General features: G+C 48.3%; 1 protein-coding gene across 1 annotated transcript in view; it reads left to right on the forward strand.

The window, feature by feature from the left end:
- Positions 1-2,702: 2,702 nt before the first annotated feature.
- Positions 2,703-19,359, forward strand: part of ct (homeobox protein, cut) — a 676,428-nt gene continuing 659,771 nt past the window's right edge. The window contains 1 exon segment of the mRNA XM_071675796.1: positions 2,703-3,261. Within this exon segment, the coding sequence (XP_071531897.1) occupies positions 3,118-3,261 (144 nt within the window). The 5' untranslated portion in view covers positions 2,703-3,117.

A 19,359-nucleotide genomic window follows, 5' to 3' on the forward strand; every position in this document is an offset into this window, starting at 1 on the left:
AAAAACACGAATGATAATTCATATATATATATATATATATATATATATATATATATATATATATATATATATATATATGCACCGATGTATACACTCGAACTAAATACAATCGAATTTATAAAAACAACGCTATACGTATTCATATCATATATGAAGCATACACATCCTGGTGTATATGGTCCAATATAAATATATACAAACTATCTACACACCCCAAGGTGGATAAGGATTTCGTCCACAGGCCAACGTTTCGCGTGTGTGTATTCAGGGAACACTGGAGATGCTGCAAGTGGAGGAGACCTGGGTTGTTGGGAGGGAATACCACGTCGGAGAGTGGCGTGGGGACGGCGCGCCGTGGGGAAACCTTGCGCGAGATGCCGAAAGGTGTGGGAGACCTTGACGGTCCATCTGTCTGTGTCCCCGGGCGTGTACTGTATGGTAAGACGTGCGTGTAGGTACAACGCGAGGGGCGTGGGTGGGGAATGGATAGTAATAGAGGGCGTGTGTAGGTACAGTGCGTGAAAACGAGTTGTGTCGTTGAAGGCAGAAGGGGGTTGATGTAGAGAGGTGGAGATGCAGCCAATGTATAAAGCCAGTAATTGTTTTATAAATATACATACGGATGAATATATGTAAATGTGTGTGATCACTGTAATTATTTATGTGCGTGTTATGGGGAGAGAGGTTCACACGAATGTTGCCCCTTCTCTTAACCCTGTACGTAACACGTTATTTGTGCGTATAGACACATACACACCCTAGCCTAAGCCAGTTCTGTATGTGTAACTGCGTAGATTGAGAGGTAAGTAAGATTCACACCTTGGGTGTACTAATACCCTGATTCTGAGGAGGAACAACAGAATTTGTGTATTCACAGGTGTAAGTGTACTCGAGTGTAGCTGTAAGTATGAATAATATCGTTCAGAATTTACTTACAGTGTAGCAACGCGTAGGGAGGGAAACGTAAGTGGGGATGGAGGAGGAAGGATTGAAGTGAAGATCGACAAAGGAAGATGATGACACGTGGTGGAGAGGAAGACGGGAGGTGGTGCTGGAGGATGAGGAACATTGGAAGAAAGTGAGGTCTTGATGGAGGAAAATGATGCGTGATGCTGGAAGATGAGGAATAGTGGAAGAAGATGAGGTGTTGGTGGAGGAAGAGGAGGCGTTTGTGTAGGAAGATGAGGAGTTAGTGAAGGATGATGGGGCGTTGATGTAAGGATATGAGGCGTTGGGGTAGGAAGATGAAGAGTTGTTGGAGGAGGATGAAACGTGGTGGAGTAAGGGAATATAGTAGATGAAACAACAAAACGGGGACAGTGGTGGAGTAAGAAAATGTGTGGTGGAGATATAGAAGGCGTGGTAAAAGAGGAGGAGAAGGCGCGGCAAAAAAAGAAGAAAGTCTTGGAAGAGAAACACGACGGAGGATGGAGAAAAAGGATGCGTGTGATAGAGGGAGAGACGGCGTGGTGGATGGAAAAGCCGCAGAGGGAAGGGGCAGAGCGAAGATGATGTGGCAAGGAAGATCCTCAGAAACATGAGGTGGAGGAACAAAAAGTGTCCAAAGGGAGAGAACGGGTTAACGAATGACGAAATGACATACAAGAAGACGCGGTTGAGGAGGAAAATGACTGAGGGTGCACGAGGGAGAGAAGGCGGGTGTGTAGGGCCAGGGAGGTGATGTATTTTGTTCGGGAGGACATGTGCCGGTCTGGGTAGACTTGCACTGGTATGACGGGAGTGTGCAGAGTGAAGAGGCCGTCCGGGAAAAGCAATGGCGTGAGCAGGGACACAGGGAGAGAATCTGAGTAGACAGGAATGGCGTCACAAGCAGACAAGGAGAGACGAGTAAGGAGAGACGTCTAGAGTTCAGGTGGCAGGACTTATAGAAGTGGTCTGGGAAGGCGGGAAGAAATTGTTAGAAGGTGTAGCAGGAGGAGACGGAGGAGACGCGGGCGTTTGGAGTGAGGGAGAGCAGAGACTGAGCGAGGAGTACTGGTGGTTGAAGGCCCGAGGTGAGGGAGGCCGGTGTGTGTGTGTGTGTGCAGAGAGAGGGAGTCGGGCGCTTGGTGAAGACAGTATGTGGAGGCAGGATGTGGGGATGGCGAGCGACTTGGAAGCCTGGTGAAGTAGATATGTAGACGCAGAAAGCGTGTTCAGAGGGACTCGAGCGCGCGTGGAGGTAGGAGGGGCGTACAGAGGATTCAAACACGTGGTACGGAAGATTTGCGGAGGGCCTCGGGCACATGGTGATAAGGACGTATGGAGGAAATCGGGTGCTAGACGTTGAGGGCGTGCAGAACCGAGGCACGTGGTAAGGAGGGCGTGTAGGACTCGGGCACGTGGTATAGGGAGGGCGTATGGAGGGATTCGGGCGCGTGGTGTGGAGGGCGTGTAGAAGCCGTCGGGCGCGTGGAGTAAGGGCGGTGGGCGCGGGAGGCAGCGTGTGGCGGCGGGTGTGTGTGTGTGTGTGTGTGGTGTGGGCGGGAGAGGGGCACGGTGTGAGCGGCTTCCGAGGTGGTGTTCTGGTGTGATACATGGGTGGCAATAAATGAGTGTGGTGAGGAGGTGGCTGGGTGGCCCGCCCCCCCGCCGACGGCTGGACCAATGGTGGGCGGGCTAAGCCGAGTCCCCGCCCCCTGCCCCCGCCGCCAGGGGGCAGCAGCGGGCGACTGTGGACGAGCGGCGTTAGCGAGCGGGAACCAACAAGTCGTCCCCAGTCTGAGGGAGGCCCTCTCGCAGCGCACACAACGCCGTGTGTCGCCCGCAGGTCCCGCTGTGCCACAGTGTGTGCCAGACGAGTGCAGTGTCGGGCGGCCCCGCGGCCTCTACTAGTGTGACGTGGTGCTCCGTGCTGTGACGCCCCCCCTCCCCCTAGTGACCCTCACTCTTACCCCCCTTGTGACAACACCTAGTGACACCGTGTGTGACATGCAGCAGCCTCCCCGCTAACTGCTGCTGCTCTAAGCCTCTGTCACCAACAGGGCCCAAACACTCGTAAAGGTGGCTGCGTCTGAAGGCGGCTCAGGCCCGGAGGTGGGCGGCGGGTGGGCGGGTGCGGGCGGTCTTGGCGGATTGGGCGGTTTCACGGTGGCTCCTCACCATCTGCTGGGTAGCATGGCGGCGCCAGGGCCTGACGCCCAGGGCGGCGCGGGGGGCGAAACCCCCGGCAAGGACATGGCCACCCTACACAACTTCCAGTCCATGGATTGGCTCTTCAAGAAGGAACGGATCTTCCTCCTGGCTCAGTTCTGGCAACAGGTACGTGGGCTCCCCGGAGTGCCATGCTAACGGTGGCACTGTGGTGGTGGTGGTGATAGCCTAGCCCGGGCCGGGCACGTGGGCGGCGCCCGCCACTCCACCACCCACACTGCTCACTCCGCGCCTCTCCCACACTCACACCACCACTTATGCTCAATAAATCCACCAACGTCTACACTCTATTTGATATTACTTAGCTGAAACTACGATGTGTGAAACTTATCAAATAATGTTGAAACGTCTCTATACAAGTTTAAAACATGAACGTAACCGATACTTTCACCGCGTGTGAAATTTGTTGCGACAAGTGCTGACAAGGATGCCATTGGCAGGTGACAGGTGCAAAACATTTGGGGCAGCACCTGCCTCAGGAGACAAGTGCCCGGCCGGCGGCCTGACACGTATCTCCGCCTCTCCCACATCGCTAACCCTGCCCCCACAGAGGGATCACACCCTGCCCATGGCTTGGCACTAAGACCTCCGCATCGAAATTTCCGCGCGCACTGTGTCGGTCCTCGGGGGCCGTAAGGCGTTAAGCCCGGGCCGGGGCCGTTGGCACACCTGTCCCCCCGCACGAGAGGCGCAGCTGCTACACCTGCACCTTCGCCGTGCGACAGGAGTGTGCGGCAGGGGAGTGTGGTGGAGTGGTTCAGTGTGCATAGGCTTGGACGGCAAGTACCAGGGGAAGGCTTGGTGTGGTGTGCGAGAGGCATGGGCCCCGCACACTCCCACCGCTGCGTCCTCCTGTGATGCAAGCGGCTGTGTCACTGGCGATTTATGCCGCCCAGTACCGTGTCATGACGGTCACTTCCCTCCGTGTTAAAATCCAAGGAATATACCCCGATGGAAAAACCTACGTAACCATCATTCGCAGTTGATCAGATGAAAAAAAAAAAATATTTACCGATCTGTTTTGTTTTGTAAACCAGAGTTGAACATGGTATGGATACTCTTGTGTTGGGGTTTACCACACACACACACACACACACACACACACTCGCCCCAGCACGGACGGAGTGGGGATGAACTGTGGACTTCGCCGCGAGAGCCAGTGTAACAGTTAGGTCAATGGTGAGCGCTAAGGGATCGCGGGCGGCGGGTTCCCTGGACGGAACTTTACAACACAGTCCTCGTCAACCATGAGGCTATACGAAAACATCCCACAACACACACTCCGCACATGCTGGTAAATCTAGCTCTCTCTCTCTCTCTCTCTCTCTCTCTCTCTCTCTCTCTCTCTCTCTCTCTCTCTCTCTCTCTCTCCACGAAGATTAAAAAAAAAATATGGGATCTCATCATCGGATTTTGGAATTCCTGACGTGAATGTCAGACTACTTACACAGGACGTGGGATAGGTGCACTCGACAGACTTTAGCATTTTGATTTACAATGCCAGCCGGAAGAGAGAGAGAGAGAGAGAGAGAGAGAGAGAGAGAGAGAGAGAGAGAGAGAGAGAGAGAGAGAGAGAGAGCTTGGCAGGAAGTCATGTAGTAGTAGTAGTAGTAGTACTAGTGGTGGTAGTATTTGCCATGGTGGGGATTAAGAGGAAAGGGAGTAAACCATGGTTTGGGAAGGGGTAAGAGTGCCACCACCGTTATGGTATGGGTGGGGAAGGCAGCTATGAGAAGGGGGTAAGTGCGCGTCGCCGCCCACAGTAAGGGTCGGCATAATTAGGTGGTGTATGTGTGTGTGTATCACAATATCCTTGTGACGCACTGCTCACTAGATCCTGTGCTGTGCAGGGGAGGGAGGGTCTGGCAGGTGATGAGTAAGGCGTGTCCTGGTTGCTGATCAATCGATTGATCAGTATCTGAAGGCGTGAATCTTGATGAGAGACTAGAGCTGCTTGACGTCCATATATCATCCAACGTACAACAATGGCAGAGTCTTACTCGTGCAATATTTAAAACTAATTTGGAAATCGTGTGTCTCGTAATTACAACACTTGGCATACCGTGAAGTAATCGATTTATCGATCGGGTCTTAACCAGATGCTGTGGTGGCACGGGCGGGAGATTTGCTCCAACTTCCTAATACTTCCACAGGCCATTACATCACGATTACCTTCTCCTTCATGCTTAAGAAAATTGTGGTGAAACATCTTTTTTGTTTCTATTAACGCACGGAGACGTCGTTCTCGTTAATACATATCATAGAAAAAATTGATAACACTAATAGTACACCGAAGACTACAATTGTGAACGTGTGTGTGTGTGTGTGTGTGTGAGAGAGAGAGAGAGAGAGAGAGAGAGAGAGAGAGAGAGAGAGAGAGAGAGAGAAGAGTTTTAACAACGTGTGAGATACTGGTGTAATGGCCTGATCAGTTTCTCAAATAATCACTCCATGTTTCTCGAAAACTCACCAGAAACCCATAGGCTGGGGGCTACGACCGATGCACTGTGCCGAGTGTTGGTGGTGATGAGTAGAATGTACTGCCCTCTCTCAAGTCTTCGTGTGTGACACAACGCTGATAAGGCTGGTTTACAGTTAAAAAGCGGGCTTCTCCTCACCTCTCGTCATCAAGAGAACCTCAAGAGAAAAAGAGAGGGGGAGAGAGAGAGAGAGAGAGAGAGAGAGAGGGTGGTAGTGGTTCTCTCAGTCGAGTTATAGTCGGAAGTGGTTCAACCGTTTGCCAGAGCTAAAATGACAGTAGTTCAGCCTCCTACAGGGCCATGACAGTAGTGGGGGCTGACTTCGTGCCAGTGACGGGAGCGGCGGTTCACTTTCTGACTGAACTACGTCAGTATTACAACTCGCAGAAGGCTAGAACAAGAGCTGATCTACTTGCTGACTGAGATATGACAGTAGGTACCTCCTGCTGAGCTGTGACACACAAGGGGTTCTGGTTTCTTTTAAAAAAAAAAAGATAAATAAAAAACCACCAAGAAGAAGTGTAGCATTACACCTTTATTCTTTTTAAGATGATGTGTACACTCCAGTGTCTCGTTCGTCGTCGTGTATATCTTCGGTGTTTTGTGGATGTGAATTCTTAATATCCTCATTAACGAAATTAAGTTACCAGTAAGTAAGCAGAGAATTCACAGCAACCTAATTTTCTTCGCTCCATGATAAAAAGAAATCGTGATGTAGTGGCCTTTAGAGTCATTAGGAAGTTAAAAGTACCACCACAGCATCTAGTTAAGCTAGATCGATAAACGTGTAAGCCACTGCGTCTCATGATTACTGTGTGGCCGTTGGCAACTCAAGGGTGGGCCGTTGTGGTGTCTCTTTCTTTCCTTACACCGTCTAGCTTTAGAAAATTTTTTCCCCCTTTTTCGGAACCTTTCTCAAAAACAACTTAGATTATTATCATTATAATTTTCTCTCTTTCTCTTTCGTCCTTCCTCTGCTTCATCTAAGGCCTGGACTTCATAAGGACTCTCGTCTGTGAGTGAACTTTTGACTTTTGAAAATAAAAAGAAATGGTTTACATTCTGTCAGGGCTGTGACAGTAGTTCACCCCCCTGCTGAGGTTGTGACAAGAGTGGCAAACTTTCTGACAAGAGTTATGACAGTGGTCCGTCCACCTTCTGCAGCACCCCCTCACAGGAGCTGGTTTTCACTATCCACCACAGACATGGCAATAAAATTACACCTCCTTCAAGCAATCGCCATGGGAGTAGTCCACCTCCTTGAAACAGGAATAACAGGAATAGATTACCTGTTCATGCATGGAAGATGACAAGACCAGTTCGTCACCTGCCAAGGTTGTGGGGAAAGGTGGCTCGCAATACGCTGGCTGATTCAAAGCAAAATACGAGTAAATACTTGAAGTTCTAAATCTTCCCAAGGTTTCAGTCTATCAAGTCCCCCTCGAGCCTGAACATCACACCATCTAATGTTGTTTGTAGTACACGAAACATCTCCCATAAAACTGAATCATCCGTCGTACAATTACCCCATAATAATAATAATAATCATAATAATAATAATAATAATTATCATTATTATTATCATTATTATTATTATTATTATAATTATAATAATCATATATAATCCACTGAGTAAAGCAGCCTGTGATATCTCGTTCCCTCCCCCCCCCCCCCCCCTTTGTGAGAGCAGAGGCGCACGAAGGTGCTACAGAATCGAAATTAAAACTGTAGTAACAACAATGCCCCCGGACCGCCAATCATAGTCGTTTGCGACACTCAACCCACCAATCATCGTGACGAACAGGACCGCACGCCCCGTATGCTGAAACCCGCACCTTCAGCGCTGCTTAACACTTGGGGTCCCAGGTTTCAACACGAAATTATTAGACCCAAATTGTGGGTTCATTTCTGAATTATTGTTTTCTCGGCCCAAGACTCACCGAGGATCGAATTTTCATCGTGGGCATTGTAATTTCCCCGGTGCGGCTCTGTGGCAAGGGATGGTTGGCTGGGGGAGGGTTGGTTGGTTGGTTGGTAGGTAGGTAGGTAGGTAGGTAGGTAAGCGCGTGCTTAAGCGCGATGCTCCCAGATTAAAATATAGGAATGGCCGTCCATACGGACTTTGGTGTGTGTGTGTGTGTGTGGGGGGGGGGTGACGCGATTTGGAAAATTCTTGCAAATGACGTATCTATAATAGTGTTAATTGGGAGGGGTGAATGACCCGGGGGGGGGGGGAGGGGTTGTGGAAATGTCGTGTATGTGAAGCCGCTCATTCAACGTTAGCGTTACGTTACAGGTGCTAGTGACGATTAGAGTGGCAGGCGTTTGTAATACTGTTACAAATGCTTGTAGCAGTTAGCGTTACTGTTATCTGTAGTAGTTATGTGTTACAGCTATTTGTCACTGTGTTACAGCTATCTGTCATGAGTAACATTACTGATGTTGGCACATGTTGCCGTTACATCTATTTTCAACAGCTCTCTCGTTACACTTATCATCTGTAACAGCCTTACAGCCAAAGGGCAACAGTTTGTGTTACAGACGTTTCGTAACAAAATCTTGAGTATTTACTGTTTGCATCAACTTCCCTTAACATGAAACAGATGACGTGCCAAAATAAACAGAGTACCAACGATGTATGGCAGAGATATATCTCTCTCCGTCTCTCTCTCTCTCTCTCTCTCTCTCTCTCTCTCTCTCTCTCTCTCTCTTGCCTTGAGCGCTGGTGTCTGTGTTACAGTGGGGCTGATCGAGGGACCAAGAAGGACCTGAAACCATCGATTCCGATCGCTAAGGTTTATAACAACACGTAACCTTTCCTGTTGCTGTGTGGCAACAGCAGATGCTCCTCCTCCTCCTGCTGCTTCTGCTGCTCCTCTCACCACCAAACGCCGCCGCTGCTCTGCTCGCATCACCACCACCACTGCTGCCCGCTGCTAATCACCATCACCTGCTCCTGCTGGGCTGTTTGCTTGGCATCACCACCACACCACACCACACCACCGCCGCCGCTGCTGCTGTGCCATCATCATCTTCACCGCCGCCGCCGTCGCCGCCGCCGCCGCCGTCGCTGCTCCTGCTGCTGCTGCTGCAGCTGTCGACGGCGGTCGCGCCGCTGCCGCTGCCTCACCTTCACCTACTGGCGATCATTTTCTCTCATTTTCATTTTTTTCCGTCTGGTCCGCATTTTCTCTGAGAACCGTTCACATGTGCCAACATGGTCGTCTTGGTCTATGGGCGATTTACCCGGGAAATTATCACACGCGATTTGTGATAGTTAACACCGTGCCATCGCACTAATTACTCTCTTGCTTGCGTTGGCCCGACGGATGCGTACGTGTGCGTACAGAGTACACTGCGTCAATGTGTAGACGTTACATGTACGCACACGACATATTTACGAGCGCGCGTATATGTGTGCGGGAATCTAATTTAATATTTTTTTGTTCCTGTTATCCATCGCTAAATGTAAGTAATTTTCAAATTGAAACTAAGGCAATAAATCGTTGGCCCGCGATCAGCGTAGTATGTTGCCTTAACCAGGATGGTGTTTTAATATATATATATATATATATATATATATATATATATATATATATATATATATATATATTTTTTTTTTTTTTTTTTTTTTTTTTTTTTTTATACTTTGTCGCTGTCTCCCGCGTTTGCGAGGTAGCGCAAGGAAACAGACGAAAGAAATGGCCCAACCCCCCCCCCCCCATACACATGTACATACACACGTCCACACACGCAAATATACATACCTACACACCTTTCCATGGTTTACCCCAGACGCTTCACATGCCCTGATTCACTCCACTGACAGCACGTCAACCCCTGTATACCACATCGCTCCAATTCACTCTATTCCTTGCCCTCCTTACACCCTCCTGCATGTTCAGGCCCCGATCACACAAAATCTTTTTCACTCCATCTTTCCACCTCCAATTTGGTCTCCCTCTTCTCCTCGTTCCCTCCACCTCCGACACATATATCCTCTTGGTCAATCTTTCCTCACTCATTCTCTCCATGTGACCAAACCATTTCAAAACACCCTCTTCTGCTCTCTCAACCACGCTCTTTTTATTTCCACACATCTCTCTTAGCCTTACGTTACTTACTCGATCAAACCACCTCACACCACACATTGTCCTCAAACATCTCATTTCCAGCACATCCATCCTCCTGCGCACAACTCTATCCATAGCCCACGCCTCGCAACCATACAACATTGTTGGAACCACTATTCCTTCAAACATACCCATTTTTGCTTTCCGAGATACTGTTCTCGACTTCCACACATTTTTCAAGGCTCCCAAAATTTTTTTCGCCCCCTCCCCCACCCTATGATCCATATATATATATATATATATATATATATATATATATATATATATATATATATATATATTCATTGTTGGTCTTATTTTTTTTTCTTTTTTCTCCTCTCTCCTTCGTGGCGTTCTGCATAACGGCATATGTTAGTGCACACCATTGTTGGGTTGAGACATATCGAGAAGTAGGATCTTCATCATCTGCTCTTGTTTCTCGCTTCTTCTTTTCTTTTTTTTCTATTGCATTTTCTTTTAGCCACTCTTTTGTATGATGCTGATGATGCCCCCCCCCCTCCCCTTTTTATCATTATTATTATTCTCTCTCTCTCTCTCTCTCTCTCTCTCTCTCTCTCTCTCTCTCTCTCTCTCTCTCTCTCTCTCTGTTAATGGCTTTTGTTTGATGAACCCGGTGCATCATTTGCTGCCTCTCTTCTAAGACGCTGCGTCACTGCTCCAGTTCTGACGTATTACGTATTTTGTTCGTCTGTTCTTCATATGACGCTCGCATCGCCTCTCGCTTCTCTTGGCTGGGTTTTCTTGGAGGTGAATTGTGTACAGAAAGGAAAAATATAAAAAAAAAAATATTGGGTTGAAAATCAGTTCCAAGATATGTTCTACATTGAAAACACTTTTCTTCTGTGAGATGGGTAAAAAAAATTATAGGAAACATCACTGTATACGAAGACGCGTTATATATATGTATATATATATATATATATATATATATATATATATATATATATATATATATATATATATATATATCGAACATGTTCTTCAGTACTACAAAACGAAAATACTTAGAAAAAATATCACGAACATTTCTTACACCAACTCTATCAAAACATGCAAACAGCAGTCCTCTAACCCACAAAGTATATATATATATATATATATATATATATATATATATATATATATATATATATATATATATACTTTTTTTTGGCAGGAGTTATTACCGAATCATCAGCTAACAAAACAATCCCAAATACGAATCGTAATTTCATCGGCAGTGGCCAGATATATCGGAAGCGATCAAATTATCGGCGGGTCCAGTCGACAGCGTGTTTCCCAAAATGTTTCGAGCTTTCGACACTTGCCTTCCCATGGGGGGAGAGTGAACACACCCACACAGTTTTTCATTTCGTTCGCAAATGAAGAGTTTTCGCACATTTCATTGATTTTCTTTTTTTTTTTTTTTTACAAAACGTAGATAATAAAAAGGTAATTACTTCTACGGTGTTTAGATTATCACAAGAAAATAGATTACGTTAAAAATTAATTAAACATATACCGGCATATATATATATATATATATATATATATATATATATATATATATATATATATATATATATATATATACATATATATATATATTTCGAAAAATCGTAAAGAGTATCTTTTACAGTCTGCTTTCTTATAAAATTATTTACGCCAAGTCCGAAAAATTAAGAAACTTTTCTGGCTTTCTTAAAGTAGCGAATTTTGAACACTGCACTCGAAGCTCAGGATCCACACTGTGGGTAACTCTGCCAATGCCTTACTGTTGGCAGGGATGTCAAAATAACTCAATGTTGGCAGTGTTGATGATCCGCTGATGTTGGCAGTGTTGATGATGCGCTGCTGTTGGCAGTATTGATGATGCGCTGGTGTTGGCAGTATTGATGATGCGCTGGTGTTGGCAGTATTGATGATGCGCTGGTGTTGGCAGTGTTGACGATACGTCAGTGTCGGCAGTGTTGATAGTACGTATCAGTTAGTAGCGATAACAGTGTCATCTCGCTATGGTTGTAGAGGTGGATGAAGGGTTGAGGTTGTCAGCGGCGATAGCGTCAGCGGTGGTAAAGATTCAAGTGTCGCCGACGTTGTCCTCAATGTTGGCAGTGTTAGAAAAAAAAATGGTGGAAGTGTTGACGGTGTCTAGACCAGGTACCATGGGCTGTGTCTTCCAACAGCTATATCAACAGTGTCTCAATGCTGCCAAATGTTGTCACAGTATTTTTATTCTAACTCAAGCCAACGTTCAATCATGCCTCAGTGTTGTCACTGCTGTCAGCACCATCCAGCAGGCTTCACCAACAATGACATCACAGCTGACGGTATACGGCAGTGCCAACAACATCTCTGATGCTCTCAATTATAGGGAAGAGGAGGGGGAGGCTGCTGCTGCTGGTGCTGCACAGTGCTGCCATACTGCACTCGGGGCTGGGCAAGACTCCGCCGGCGTTGGAGTTGCCAACACCTCCACCCCCACAGTACCCCCGGTACTGTGTCACTCGTTAACTGCAAGCGTCAACAGCATCAGTGGACGAAAGCAGTGTGTCACCCTTCTCACTTTCACCCGCCGTCATGTTCACACCGCGCTGGGGGGAGACGCCCGCCACCAAGCTCATCTTCACCACACACACCCTCCATGAGGAAATAAAAAACCTCCCAAGCTCGCTTCTCCCCCTCGACATAAGCGCGCCTACACTACACATCCTCACCTTCACTACACCTCTGACACCACTAGCCTTTGACCTGACCCTTAAGGGTCAGGTCAAAGGCTAAGCATAGAGTGATGTGAAGACAAATAGAAGATGCAACCGAGACAAAACAATATGATCTCCCTCCAAGCAGAAGGGGACATAGATAACATCACTGAACGTGTTTGTTCAGCGGAATAACTTTATATTTTTCCCCTCCTATCGTTTACAATAGAAGAAAACTATGTGTTGAACGCTGGATACGTGTGTGACGTAAGAGGTGGGCGAGGGTAGTGGAGAGATGAGGCCATGCTGGGTGTGGTGGTGGGGCATATAGGAACCGCACGGATGGCAAAAAGAAAAAAAAAAAATGCGTGGTAGGTGGTGAGTGTGTGGGGGTGATTCAGTGGTTGGTGACAGTATGGGGATGCAGTGGTTGGGGATGACAGTGGTACAATAGGTGGGGAGGAGTGGCACAGTATACGTGGTTGTGGCGGTGAGGGAGGTGGTGTAACGTGGGTAAGGTACCTTTGAGACCCAGGTCTGTAAAGTCACTAGTGAGTCGTGGTTGGTCGTCCGCCGTTGCCATACGTCCGAAACGCGATTCTTCTTCTTTTCCTTATACGACGCGACGAATGCGACGCGTCGGTGACACAACCGGTCAGTGCGAGAGTCCGATGCTTCCTCGAGACAACCATCCGACACGGACGCAGATACAACCCTCCAATATCTTCCTGCATCACGACCCTCCTCCCTGGGTGGGTCCTTCATGCGACGATCCGACACTTCTTCCTAGCATAACCATACGATACTTCGACCCTCCGACGTACCAGCAAATGCAAGGAGTCCGATAGCCTTCGACGCCAACGTCCGACAAGTCTGCATAACGACGATACGACACGTCAGCAACACACAGCCATCGGAAACCGCGGCCGAAATGACTCTCTCTGACACGCCCGTGACGACGGTCGTCCGACGCGCCCGCAACGCGACCATCGGACCAGCCACTGACGTGATTTTTCGCGACGTGCCTTCGACGCAAGCTTTACGACAGCGACACTCAGCGCATCCATCCGACACGTCGGTAACGCGATCGTCGCTACACATCCGCAGCACAAGCGTCATCATCATCCCCTTATGCTGGCCGCTGTTGCCCGTAGGCGACGAGAGCGCCCTCGCGCACCGGCCAGTATTAATACATAACACCACAGCTCCCGTAACCCTGTTCCTCCCTCTTTTTTTTTTTTCGGCCCCACTCCACCCTCCTTCTCTCCTCCCCTCTATCCTTCCCCCTCACCCTTCTACCTCCCCTCACGACTATCCTCCCTCTCCCCCTCCCTCCCTCCCTCCCTCTCCCTGGTCGTCGATACCGTGACCAATGATCCTGGAGAGGAGGTCGTGAAAAATTTATAAGGGCGAGAGGGGCCGTATTTGACCAAGTTTTGCGGAATGTAGCCACCCACAGCCCCCCTTCCCTCTCCCCCGGCCAACAATAATGGCCCGATCGGGATCGACACACTATTGACAGACACGCTGGGCCAATGACTGATTTGATTCTGATGTGATGACTTCTCCCCAATGAATCGTTACCGATTTTATTAGAGAAATAATTTATTCCCAGTCTCCGTACGTCACAGCTTTGTTGTATTCACACACACAGACACACACACACACACACCAGTGTGTGTGTGTGTGTGTGTGTGTGTGTGTGTGTGTGTGTGTGTGTGTGTCCTGCATTCATACATAGGAGTAAATACATGATACGTACATACAAGGTTAAGAGACGGGACAACACGAGTGGAAAACCCCTCTCCCAGTAACAAACAAATAGTAATCACACACACACACACACACACACACACACACACACACACACACACACACCACTGCTCTATCATGTAGAGAACTTTCGTGGGGAATTCGTCCAAGCAAAATTTTGTTCTAGTGTTCCGTTGTCGTGATAGTATTGCTACCGTTCGATTGTACTGAGAACGTGGGTGTTGTACTGCGTCTCTGAAGCGTATGGAACACAATCCTAGTATTGTATACGATGAGACACTGGCAACACATATGTGTCCCTGTATGATGCTGAACCCTACTTACTCTCTCACACACACCTTTAGCTTCACATCAGTCCCTGTTTCCTCGGCTTCTGTCGTCCTCCAACATTCCCTCGTTGTCTGTAATTCTTGCACTGGTTACTTCCCTCTTCTCCGCCATATACATTTTTTTTTCCTTAACCAGCATTGATGATATTTCCCGAACAGTTTGTCCATCTTCATGAAGATAACAAACCATAAAGGAAATTACTTCTATATCAAACATTTGTCTATTCTTTTACCTATCAGTACTCATCCGTAAATCAAGTATATATTTCAGTGTAACCTAACATTTACCTCCCCTTCTGACGCTTCTCTTCTAACCTTCCAATCACTACTCCCTTCATTGCCCTGAACACGACCGCCTCCCCACCCATCCTTACCCAAGACATTTTGTTCTTCAAGAAAAAAAGAATTCATCTTCCGAGCACGTGCTCTTGTTCTTCATGTTCTCTGGCGTGAAAGAAAACGCTCGATAAAGAAATATAGAGAAATGGGGAAAAAGAGATGTAGAATACCAATGTGTTATGGTGTAGATTACTTGAGATGTCCCTTTCCCAGTCCTCTTCCCCTACCCCAGATTCCTCCCCAGGGGCGTGTGACAGCCCCCAGCAGCTCCCCCCGACCCCTACCATTATCTTATAGTCCTACACTCCCCATCTCCTTCCCCAGCACCATGTGACACCCCTTTCACCCTTTAACTCCCTCCCCAGCACCGTGTAATAACCCACCACACACACAAACACACACCCAGATCCCTCCCTAACACAGCAAGATACCCCCCAGCTTTCTCCCCAGCACCATGTGACACCCCTCAACCCCAGTTCCCTTCCCCAGTATACCGTGTGACATCCATCTCCCTCCCCCCCCAATCCCCCGAAGCTTCGTCCCCAGCACCGAGGTGGAGCCTTTCGTTCGCCCACCCAAGAAGGGGTGATAGCGTTGAGCTAAACACCTCACACCCTCACAGTGTGGGTACTGTACTGCTAAGGAGGGGAGGAGGAGGAGGAGGAGGAGGGGAAGAGGGGTACAATGAGGGAAGTGTGGGGAGGAGGAGGAGGAGGAGGAGGAGAAGGGCGGCAAGGAATGTAGGGAGGGGAAAGACAAGGTTTCATTACCGTAATCTTTTATATTTTCTTTTTCTATTGTTTTGCATATTTCGTAAAGAGTCTTTCATCCAAGGACGCGCGTGTGTGTGTGAGTGTGTGTGTGTGTGTGTGAAGAAAGGGCACCCCACATGGCAGTATCTTTCCTCCAGCTTGGTTACCCGTATGAGGAGCACATACCCTGGGATTATGCTTCGAAGACCACCTCTTCCCCCTCCGAACGCTGACGATGCCAAGTGAAGCCTGCTGATCCCCTCCAAAAAAAAACACAATAACTCTCACGTGTACAAAGCTTTCCATCATTACTCTCGTTTGGGAGATCAAACCGGACGTAACAAACGTTAATTAGATTCCGAAGACTTTTAGAAAGTCACTGATTAGTATAAATACTTTTTTTTTCAAACGTTTCATTAATATATTGGGTAACATTTAGCAGCCGTGTTTCGGAGAACAATCCACAGGTGATTAGGCAAACGACTCGTTAACTCCTGGAGGGTCAGCCAGTCTCAAAACACGGCCACCGAACTCATCATTCTCACGTCACAGGGGAAATAGTAATAGGGGAATCACGCGATTTCTCCACCGACCTAAGTTGGCATATTTCGTGATAAAGTCGCCGTCGAAGGGCACGTTCTGCGTCCGCGAACCTGAAGTGTTTCAGAACGGGCTCACGAAGGGTATATTTTGCGTCCGCGAAGCTGAAGTGTTTCAGAGCGGGCTCACGTGAATCCTCAAACAGTTAGATGACGGAGGAAGAGGTCATATGGAACTACAGACTTCGTTTATGTCGTCGTCGGCCACAGAATAACGCGAAGGACAAACGCCGCAGGAGACAGAACCCTCCCCTAGGGCACGTCGAACGAAAACCAGATACACACGAGATCCGTGAGTGTTAGGTGTACGTACAGGTACATTTTGTATTCGTCAATACACACACAACACGTATGTGTTACAGTGTGACCCCCACGATGTCTTTTATGGGCCTTGTGCAACTTCGAGGCTGCGTGTCACACAGGAGCAGGTCAAGGTGAGCTCCTTTTTCTGGGAGGGACGAGAAGATCCTCGACGATGCCGTACTCTTTTCCGTCCGCTGATAATGTGAGAGTCTCGTCAGGAATGATTTCTGGCTCGCGGTGTTACCAACTTGCAAGCACTGTCCTGGTGTGTGTGTGTGTGTGTGTGTTAGTGATGGAGACACCGAAAGTTTGTGGAGTGAATGCCAGAAGCCCACGTGGCGGGGTGGGGTCAGGCTGTATGAAAAGAGACATCTACCTAGGCCACAGGAGTAAAACCTGACAGCCACTGAAGTGTTGGGCTCACCCCGAGCACCCGCGCCGCCACTAACCCTCCCGAATGACTAGGTGGGTCGTACCGGCAGAACCTCCCTAATTGATGGTTGCCTACCACAAGAGAGAGAGAGAGAGAGAGAGAGAGAGAGAGAGAGAGAGAGAGAGAGAGAGAGAGAGAGAGAGAGTACTTGTCTACCTACTTAACGAGTCACTTCGACGGTATTTTGCCACATGGCAGGATCAACGCGTAGCGCTAACCACAGACGCAACTCGTCTAGCACCACCGTCGTTCTCAGCCGCGACACGCTCAGCACGGGCATGTGTGTGTCTTGGTTTCATCTGGAGCGGTTTTCTGTTATTCTTTTTTTTTGGGGGGGAGGGAGGGGGAGGGGGGAAGGTACACATTTCTTTGAAACAGAGAGAGAGAGAGAGAGAGAGAGAGAGAGAGAGAGAGAGAGAGAGAGAGAGAGGACGGGAGGGGAGGGAAGGGAAGGGAAGGGAGGGAGAGAGTGGAGGACGGATGCTCTCCCCCCCTCATGGTATCACTGGTGACATCCTGTAAACGATGATAGTAACTATCAAACCATTCGCTTAATTGTGTTACTTTGTCGGTATCGACCGCCAGTGTGAACTATCTTCACATTCTTTTTCTCTTTCTTTTTCAAGCGTTTGTGTGTGGGAGAGGTGTTGCACAGAGTTGCGGTCATCTGTTGTGTGTGGGAATGGTGTCGCACAGAGCAATTGGTCGTCTCTCGTGTGTGGGAGGGATGATGCATAGACTTGTGTTCATCTCGCGTGTGGGGGAGCGGTGATGAACAGACCTGTGTTCATCCCGTGTGTGGGAGTGCTGATGCACAGACCGATTGGTCATTTCACTTGCCTGGCCTACCGGCGTTCAGCTGGTGGCACAGCCGATACCATTTGACTTCGCAGGGGATGAACGGTACAGAAATACGAGAGGCACAGAAAAAGCATCGCTCACAGGACCGTCTGTCACTATTACTGTATGAAAGTCGCATCTACTATGGCACATGAACTCGAACTCTTCAACAAGGCGTTACGACCCCCTAAGCAGAGCGGTTCGCGATCCTACAGCACGACGGTACGATCTTGGAGAACGACGGTGCGACCCAAGAACACGACGGTACGACTTTAAAACCACTGTATGACGACAACAACGACGACCCTTGAGTATGATGGCTTGGCCTTACAAAGGGTTCAGGTCAAAGGCCCAGCCATCGTCAACCCAACGATCGAATACCACAGTGCCCAAGGGCTGTTACCTTTGCAGTCAAGGGTCGCGCTGTCGTGATCAAGAAGGGATCATTAAGGGAAAGGGGGCTGATTAAGGGAAGAAATGAATAATAAGGGACCACCCTCGCCTTCCCTCCCTGGATATGGATAAGAACCAACACAATGACTGATGCATGACATTTGACCGCTGTTCACTCGGTTCGCGGATGGATGTGTGACATTTGGCGACACTGCCGCCCATGGGCAACATGTTATCGTTATTAGTTTTTTGTTAACACCCGATACAGACCAGCGTGACACTTTCCTGCTCGTATACGCTGGCGTCCACTGTGCGTCCCAAGTGTAGAAGGGGCTTACATGAGGTGTATCAATTAATTGCAGGCATACGCAGGTAACTAGGTTAGGTGCTAGGGAGGTAACTAATGTTAACTCGGTAACTGAGGCGCTAGTTAGCACATAAAAAGTAACTTCTAAGAACCGACGGATGCTATGGCCAGCAAGCAATACGACGAGCACCTTTGGCGTTAGTGAGCAAACATCATACCGGTAAAAGATGATGGATGTCATCTAGCAAACAACTAGCAACCACCGCTTGGGTGCTTGGTAAGCAAACAGTGCTACTAGCTGCAACCCCTAGGTGCTAGTTAGCGCTAGTTAGTGCTCGTGTTCTCTCGTGACTAAATCAACTCCTGTCATAATTATCATATTTGACACTTGGGTGAGTGACGCCCTGACGCCACCGGTAATGACAGCTGGGCAAGTAGGGAGGGAGGTGTTTGGTGGGGTAAGGTGAGGTGGGGGGGATGGAGTTAGGGTTGGGTTGGGAGGGAGTTGGGATGGAGAGGAAATGGGCTTAGGGAAAAGTGGAGGTGCCAGGGGGAGGGGAATGAAGGGTTGGTGTTTCAAGAACTATTGTTGTACAGTAAAACACACACACATACACACACACACACACACACACACACACACACACACACACACACACTTGTGTGTGTGTCTGTGTTTGTGTGCGTGTGTACAAACCGTGGAATGAATACATGGTGCATCCATACAGTTCTAAGAGCTGGGGCAACACACAAAAAAACATAATACACAGACAGAAACAGTAATCGCAAAGCAGTCACTCAACCATCCCCCAACCTGTAAATTGGTACTTTCGTGGTAGAAAAC

The sequence above is a fragment of the Panulirus ornatus genome, chromosome 21 (genome assembly GCF_036320965.1).
Source record: "Panulirus ornatus isolate Po-2019 chromosome 21, ASM3632096v1, whole genome shotgun sequence".
Lineage (NCBI taxonomy): Eukaryota > Metazoa > Arthropoda > Malacostraca > Decapoda > Palinuridae > Panulirus > Panulirus ornatus.